The 8628-nt window shown below is 46.4% G+C and overlaps 1 protein-coding gene across 1 annotated transcript; it reads left to right on the top strand.

The window, feature by feature from the left end:
* Positions 1-2709: 2709 nt before the first annotated feature.
* neff1 (neuronal intermediate filament family member 1) lies at positions 2710-7633 on the top strand (the record flags this gene model as incomplete). The annotated part of the gene is made up of 4 exons (XM_083673250.1): positions 2710-3447; positions 5551-5868; positions 6665-6789; positions 7276-7633. The coding sequence occupies 4 exons, from the start codon at positions 2710-2712 to the stop codon at positions 7631-7633; spliced, it is 1539 nt and encodes a 512-aa protein (XP_083529376.1).
* Positions 7634-8628: the final 995 nt, after the last annotated feature.

The following is an 8628-nucleotide window of genomic DNA, read 5'->3' on the forward strand; positions in this document are numbered from 1 at the left end:
GTGTGTGTGTGTGTGTGTGTGTGTGTGTGTAAACAAGACACACTTGAGCACATCCAGTAGCTTTAAGTCAGTTTGTTCCTGGAGTTCCAACAGATGCTGAAGTGTTTGTGGAGACTAATGGGAGGATGTGATAAGAGTACTAGAGTAGGCTGGCTGTGGACAAGAGGCATGCTGGGTAGATTTGCTCGAAGTGTGTGGATACTACTCTACACACTTAAAAAAGGGCTTCCAAAAGGGTTCTGCGGCTGTCCCTGTGGGAGAACCCTTTGAAGAACCCTTATGGGATACATGTAGAACCCTTTTGGGTTCCATTTTAAATATTCTGTGGAAAGAAGCTCTACATGGAATCCAAAAAGGGTTCTTCAATGGGTTCTCCCACAGGGACAGCCGAAGAACCTTTTACGGATAGCGTCTTTATGGGTAGAGTGCATGAATCTGAGATGTTAAGATATATTGTTGAAGGTTCTTATCTAAACAGGGGTATATGCTGTCATACAAATCGAGGATTCAGATAGATCTCTGTGCCACCAATTCACCCAGATATAATTACCACTTGTGAGAGATTGGTTTGAGAATCTGCTGTATGAATGGGGGTAATAAAAACTGGATCTGCTACATGAAGAATATTTGATAAAGAAAAGATAATATTCCTGTCTACTGTTCCAGGTAATGGATGCAATGTATCTGGTTAGAATTGAAGATGAGAGGGTTATCCTATTGTTTACTTCTCCCTCAAAGCCAACTGGAGATGCAGGAGAATATATAACTGATCATGCTCTGCCCTCTTGTGGTTGGTATGGGTAATTAGTTAATCAAGGTCAACCACATCATTTCAAAATAAACACTTTCTGTTCAGGCTCAGCAAAAATTCATGATTTCACCTTTGAGTATTTGCACAATCACACGGGAAGCCGAAGTGACGGGCGAGACGCCCCAAATTATAAATACAGGATGAACACTCACCAACACAATTGCACATTACAGCATTATCTCTCTCTCTCTCTCTCTCTCTCTCTCTCTCTCTCTCTCTCTCTCTCTCTCTCTCTCTCTCTCTCTCTCTGTCTGTCTGTCTGTCTGTCTGTCTGTCTATCTATCGATCTCTCTATCTCTCTATCTGTCTCCGTATCTATCTATCTATCTATCTATCTATCTTACCTATGTTTGTCGGTCTGTCTGTCTGTCGGTCTGTCTGTCTGTCTGTTTGTCTTGTCTATGTTTGTCTGTCAGCATCTATGCTATTGATTGAAGTGAAGCAAAACTTAAGATGTGTAATGCTCCACTGTCAAATGCTCAACTGCAAAACAGACTGCTCTTTATGCACACAAATGTGTCGATTGTTTTACTTACTCTTGAGCATGAGTAACACAATTGCGGTGTTTTGTTGAGCTGCGTCCAATACAAGTTAAATACACCCTAGACGAGTCTAACTAATGTTGAATGCAATTACTACTGAATTAAAACAGAAAAAAAATCCAAATCATTGACTAGACTGCGGCTGTGAATAGGGCAGATAGGCTTGTTCGGATCTACACACAAATGTTTAGAAGTGTTGACCGAAGCGTAGAAAACCTGCAGTCCCCTGACAGTGTGTTGTACCCTTTGCAGGGGCGTGGTCGACCGTCCTGGATCAGGACCAAGGCCGGTGAAGACAGCCTTCAGCACCATAACAAATAACCTTTCCAGAGCCCTGCACCGCAACATGTGCTGAATCATCACCCAAACTGTTTGGGAGGCTGGGAAATGTCTCCTAGACGTACCATTTCATGTGTGCAGCATATTAATGTTTAGTTATGACCATTTCAATGAAGTCAATATTGAGGTGAGGTGCTAGACGCAAGAGTGAAACATGCTTTTAATTAATTTGCGCATGTGAGTGTGAGTGGGGCGGGGGGGGGGGGGGGGGAACTCACAGAAACGGGTCGGTGCGTGTCTCATCCCGTATTCAGATATTGCGGAGGTCGGGCGTGTGAGAGGTGGCTGAAGACCGCATTACAGCACCGTTTAGACACACTCACAGTCACAACTCTACATACATCGATCCCATGGAATTCTGCTGGGACAGCAAAGAAAAACTGCAATGACAGTGTTCAGTGAGATATAGGATAACCTGGGAACGTATCTCTCTGAAATATCACCCATAGCCAAAACCATGTCCCACGCGTCTATGGCCTATGATCCACTCTGGTTTAGTGAAGCACATCACTAAATCTGCACCTTATTATACTTTTCATTATATATTTCAATTTCAATTTGTTGATTTTAATCTTCATGGTGATTAGGCTATGACGCTTCTCTTCTTATTCGTATTCAAGTTGTCTGTTATTATATTTGGTTAATCCCCTGTCACCCTGATCCATTGTTTTTGAGACCTCCGTAACCATACTGTGCAGCATGGATTACATTTCGTTTAAGATGAGGATGAGTTGCCAGAAATACAACGGGCAGGACAGGAGCAGCATGAGTGAATTCGTGTTCCCCAGAGAATAGGGCATTTTGCAGGAGCTTGCAGGTTTCCCCATCTCCGCTGCCGCCTCTGCGTCAAATGATGCTCGAGTCCCATCACTATAAAAGCACCTGTCTTGGCCAGACATCACTCGCATCTCACTTTCTCTCTCTCTCCCGCACTCCCACGCTGCACACGCACTCTCACACCGGCCAGTGAGAACGGACTCCGCAAGCAGAGGTCAGCATCACTTCTCCACCTGCAACATGAGTTACCCCGGCAACATTTACTCCAGCAGTTCCTATCGGAAGATCTTTGGAGATGCGCCCCGGTCCACCGGCCGCATGTCTCTGGGCACCAGCCCCTCTCGCCTCTCCGGGGGATACCGCTCTAGCGCAAACCGCAGCTATGGCTCCCCATCAATGATTACATCCTCCAGCTACCGCAAAACGGGAGCCGGCCGCAGCTTCTCCTCCATGCCCGATTCCATGGACCTGACGCAGTCCACAGCCGTCACCAATGAGATGAAAATAATCCGCACCAACGAGAAAGAGCAGCTCCAGGGCCTGAACGACCGCTTCGTCTCCTTCATTGAGAAAGTGCACAATCTCGAGCAGCAAAACAAGGTGCTGGAAGCTGAAGTTGCCTTGCTGCGTCAGCGCCACCACGAGCCCTCCCGTCTCCATGACCTTTACGAGCAGGAGGTCCGCGAACTGCGGGCGCGCGTCGAGGAGCTGACCCACGAGAAGAGCCAGATGCACCTGGACTGCGTGCAGATGAACGACACGCTGGACCGCGTGAAGGAAAAGCTGGATGAAGAGACGAGGCAACGCGAAGAGGCGGAGAACAACCTGAAGGGCTACCGCAAGGACGTGGACGACGCCACTCTGTCGCGCCTGGAACTGGAGAAGAAAGTCGAGTCGCTGCTGGATGAGATCGCCTTCCTCAGGAAAGTCCACGAGGAGGAGTTGGTTGAGCTCCAGGCGTCTCTGCAAGCCACACAGGTGAGAATTCATCCTCACCCTCATCAGTTGTCACCCACAACTTCCCATCGTAATTTCGAGTATAGGCTATAACACCACACACTGTATAGGCTACACTAATGGAACAGTCATGTATATTGGCTATTTATTGACATGGAAACGTCTCTGTGTTCTCCGAGTAGTGCCAAATATAGGGTCTAATCATTTTTCTCTGCACAATATTCTGTAGGCTACATAGTAAAAAGATATTCATATACATACACTCACTGAGCTACAACTGATCAATAAGTCGGTGCCTTCCCATCCACGCCTTTGATCAGGTGGAAATTCTTTGAACATTTTTGTAAAATCATAGTTTTACCGCTTCCTTGTAGCCAAGAGAAAATAAGTTATTCACAGCACATGCGCTGCCTATGGCTAAGCAAGTGCACACTCCGCAGTGCGATTGGTGACAGTAAAATTTACGGCACTGCAGTTCCACTTCTGCGTAAAACAGCACCACGCCGCTGTCCCTCCCCTCTCTGGCAAATGTTCTGCAGTGCCCCGAGCCCATCATCAACTCTCTAAACAAACTGTGAGGGGAAGTGTTGATAACTGTGTTTAAATTGAAAGTAGCGTACTGTTGATGGCAAATGAGAATCGAGTTTGTGGTTTGGCTAAAAAGTGAGAGAGAGAGAGAGAGGAGTAGGGAGAGAGGCAACGAGAGAGAGAGAAAGAGAGGGATGAAGGAGGAGAGACAGATTTGGGTTTATAGGGGTCCCAGCGCTCCTACTGACAATGCGGAGAAATAGTAGCGCATAATCTAGGTGTGGTCGTCCTAGTATGGGGGGGCGGGGGGCGGGGGGACGATGGGGGGGGGGGGGACGCGGGACAGGGTCAACTATGTAAAGCTAAAGCACCATGCAGGTACAAACTGCACTTGTATATTACCATCATTACATCTTAAACGCTTTTATTCTACTCCAGAATATGTTATTTATTTTATGATTGAAATATAGTCTAGTTTGAAAAAGTTTCCTTTCCTTCCTTGTATAGATGCTCAGATGCTGCTGGCAACAGCGACAAACACACACACACACACACACACACACACACACACACACACACACACACACACACACACACACACACACACACACACACACACATACATACACACACACACACACACACACACACACACACACACACACACACACACACATACACACACACACACACACACACACACACACACACACACAGATACTGTACGGTACATCATTCATGCAAGGTTAATGAAATGAAATGTTAAATTCAACAACATAATGTGACTGTAATTCTAATGGATTTCAGCTGATCAGAAACTTTATAAGCTGAATAAGCCGTAAGGAATTCTAAACAGCATTTTGATAGAAAGTCAATACTGATTACCTTCATTATGGGAACGACCTTCATTATGGAAATGACCATTAACAAGAGTAATAGTGAGTTTTCACCAGGGCTTTTCTTTTTGCCCTGCAGAAAATACTTGCCCTGTAAGCTATCGACAGCAGCGCTCACAGCACTTGCACAGAATCCTGACTCAGCAGTCCATTCATCAGCCCTCAGCATTCTAGCTGGCTGGTTAGAAGAACACATTAGCTCCCCCCTGTATCCACCACATGATGTAGTCATAGCATGTAGCTTGGCTTCATAGGATAACTTAGTTCTATGATAAATCAGTCATCTTATGTCATGTTTTTTTTTAATATATTCTCTTTTACATTTGACAAAGGGCAACACATTTAAAGCGGATGACTCTTACCAAAATAATGACCTGAGTCACACAATCATTTGAATGTCATCAAAGATTGTTGTTGCTTGCTTCGTCATGCGTTCTCTCTTCCTCTGTTAGCCAACACTTAGAAATGAATGATCTGGGGCGCTCAGTGGCATACCATATCATCGCAAGGTCCCTGGTTCGATTCCGGCCATCGACATATCCTGCATGTCATCCCTCCTCTCTCTCATCCATCCTTCCTGTCAATCTCTACTATCTCTATCCCAATAAAGCAGAAATGGCCTAAAAATATATCTAAAAAAAAAAGAAAAAAAAAGAAATGAATGATCCAAACCCTGTGTCTGTGGTCTGTCCCTAACCAGGTGTCAGTCGAGATGGACGTGAGCAAACCCGACCTGGCCGTGGCTCTGAAGGACATCCGGGCCCAGTACGAGACCCTGTCCTCCAAGAACCAGAACCAGGCTGAGGAATGGTACCGCTCCAAGTTCGCCAGCGTGACCGAGCAGGCTGCCCGCAACTCTGACCAGGTGAAGCAGAGCAAGGAGGAGCTGAGTGAGTACCGCAGGCAGGTGCAGGCCCGCACCCTGGAGATCGACGCCCTCCGGGGACACAATGAGGCTCTGGAGAGGCAGATGGCTGAGATGGAGGATCGCCACAGCAACGAGATGGGAGAGATGCAGGTGAGTACCGTCAGGTGACAGGGTGTCTACCAGAGATGTTGTGAAAAAAACCGAAAACAAGTGGGTGAACCCTGAACACCGTGGGTGGGAAACCCCTAACAGCAAAAAACATTTGGAAAAAGGTGGCTAAACCCCATTCACCCAAATAAAAAGGTTTGCTAAACTGATTTGACTTGGGTTTACCCTCCACTTGTGTCTAAACAATGATACAGTGAAATCTCTTCTGCCCTTGTATATTACCATCATTACATCTTAAACTCTTTTATTCAACTCCAGAATATATTATTTTATGATTGAAATATAGTCTAGTTTGAAAAGGTTTCCTCTGTATAGATGCTCAGATGCTGCTGGCAACAGCGACAAACATACACACACACATACACACACACACACACACACACACACACACACACAAACACACACACACAGACAGCAGCGTGCACACACACACGCACACACACAGACAGCAGTGCACACACACACACACACGCGCACACAGACACACAGACACACACACACACACACACACACACACACACACACACACACACACACACACACACACAATCTCTTCTGATCAATCCCCCTAAGCAACGGCTGCATGTTACAAGTGGTGTGTGTCACCACAAGGTGATGAAACACCTGTAGCACAACTCATGGATGTGTGTGTGTGTGTCTGTCCCATTACAGTGGCTGAAGGTCAAATGACATGTATCGGCCTGCAGCGAACTCTCTGTGTTTTTATTCCAAAGCCCACGTGAATGACGGATGTGTGTGTTTCCGTGTGTGTCTGCAGGAGACCATCCAGCAGCTGGAGTCTGCTCTGCGCAGCACCAAGGGCGAGATGTCCCGCCATCTGCGTGAATACCAGGACCTGCTGAATGTCAAGATGGCCCTGGATATTGAGATCGCAGCATACAGGTACGGTACATCATGGCTTCACCTTGAGCAGAGGACCACTGACTGATATAGAGGTTTGGTCCTCTGTGGCTCAGTCGGTAGAGCATGGCGCCAACAACGCTTAGGTTGTGGGTTTTTATTCCCGCTGGGACCGTATATACTGAAATGTATGCACTCACTGCAATGTAAGTCGCTTTGGATAAAAGCGTCAGCTAAATAGCATATATAGTTGCCGTTGATCCACACCATATTGGCTCCATGAAGGATTTGGATAGCGACTGTATCAATGTGTTTTCTGTGAAATTTTGAAATTCTTTGACTGTTTGACTGTTTTGGTGAATCTCTCTGCTTGCGAACACAGTAGCGCCGTGCTGGAATTTGATACATGTAAACTGACTCTCTCCTCCTTCCTCCTCTCCCTCTCTCCCTCTCCTTCCTTCTCGCCCCCTCTCTTCTTCATTCCTCCTCTCCTGCTCTTTGTTTACCCCCCCCCGTCTCCCTCTGCAGGAAGCTGCTGGAGGGTGAGGAGTGTCGTCTGAGCACCGTGGGCGGGAACATCCTGCAGTCAGGCTACTCCGGCTACGCCTACTCCTCCGGCCGCACCTACGCCCTGGGCTCTTCTGCCCCCTACAGGAGAACCATGGCCAAGCCAGAGGAGGCTGAGGAGGAAGAGGAGGAGGAAGAGAAGGAGGAAGAGGAGGAAGAGAACGAGGAGGAAGCCGAGGAGGGAGAGGATGGAGATGAGCAGGAGGATGGCGAGGGGGATGAGGATGAGGAAGAGGAAGAGGATGAGGACGAGAAGAAAGAGCAAGAGAAGAAGAAGGAGGAGAAGAAGGGAGGTGCTGCCAGTAAGAGCAGCAAGTAAACTGCTTGCGTCATTAATGCCTTTCGCACTACTACGGCCCACTCATTCACTCATTATGGATTTTCGTCCCTTTCCCTCTCTCATGCCACCTCTGTTTGAAAAGGACACACACACGTGCACACACACACACACACACACTTACATACTTACACACACGCATACACACACACAAACACACACACACACACACAAACACACACACATACTCACACACACACACGCACACACACACAAACAAACTCACTCCAGGTGCTTCACACCTTACCCTTCACCTCTGTTTCTCTGGGTAACGTTGATTGGAATCTGCTCTGTAAATGATGCTAACTATATAGACCAGAGTAGATGTTCAGTGTTAGCATGCCAGTGTGGGAGAGAATGCCTTAAGCAGGTTTGATGTCAGATTAGGAGGTCAGGGACAGTAATACCCCACAATGTCCTGCTGTCTATATGTGCCATTAATGATAAGTTATGTTGTACAGAGCAATCGTAAGCCTGAAAGTAAGTCATAACAGGATTCTAGTAGCACTTAGGCTATTATATGCACACAGAGGTCTGAAGGAAACAAACCAACTTTACCAGTCCAACGTTTAAGGTGCTATTTGATTTCTACAACAAAAAACCTTGGAAATATATTAGCAATTGTGTTCTAGAAGGTGCGCTATATAACTGTTCATCAATGTCAGCATATGATGAGGAAAACTAAATCTGGTGCATTCTCATTGGTGCAATAACCTGTTTTTGAGCTGCAGATGAAATGACACATATCCCATGGGAGGTGGATGAAATGCTTCCCACTCTTCTCTCAAGAGAAAGCTCAAGAATGTCCTGTCCATTGAGCTTTGTTATTTTCCGTGTCTTTCCATCCTTATCACAGGAAAATGTAGTCATTCATCGTCCCATCTCTCTCTTCCAATGCGACTGTCATAGCACGGCAAAACTGGCAACATGGAAATTAAAAAAAAAAAGATATAGATTAGTTAAGAGGGTTTTATTTT

This window comes from Argentina silus (genome assembly GCF_951799395.1).
Source record: "Argentina silus genome assembly, chromosome: 7".
NCBI classification, from domain to species: Eukaryota; Metazoa; Chordata; class Actinopteri; order Argentiniformes; family Argentinidae; genus Argentina; species Argentina silus.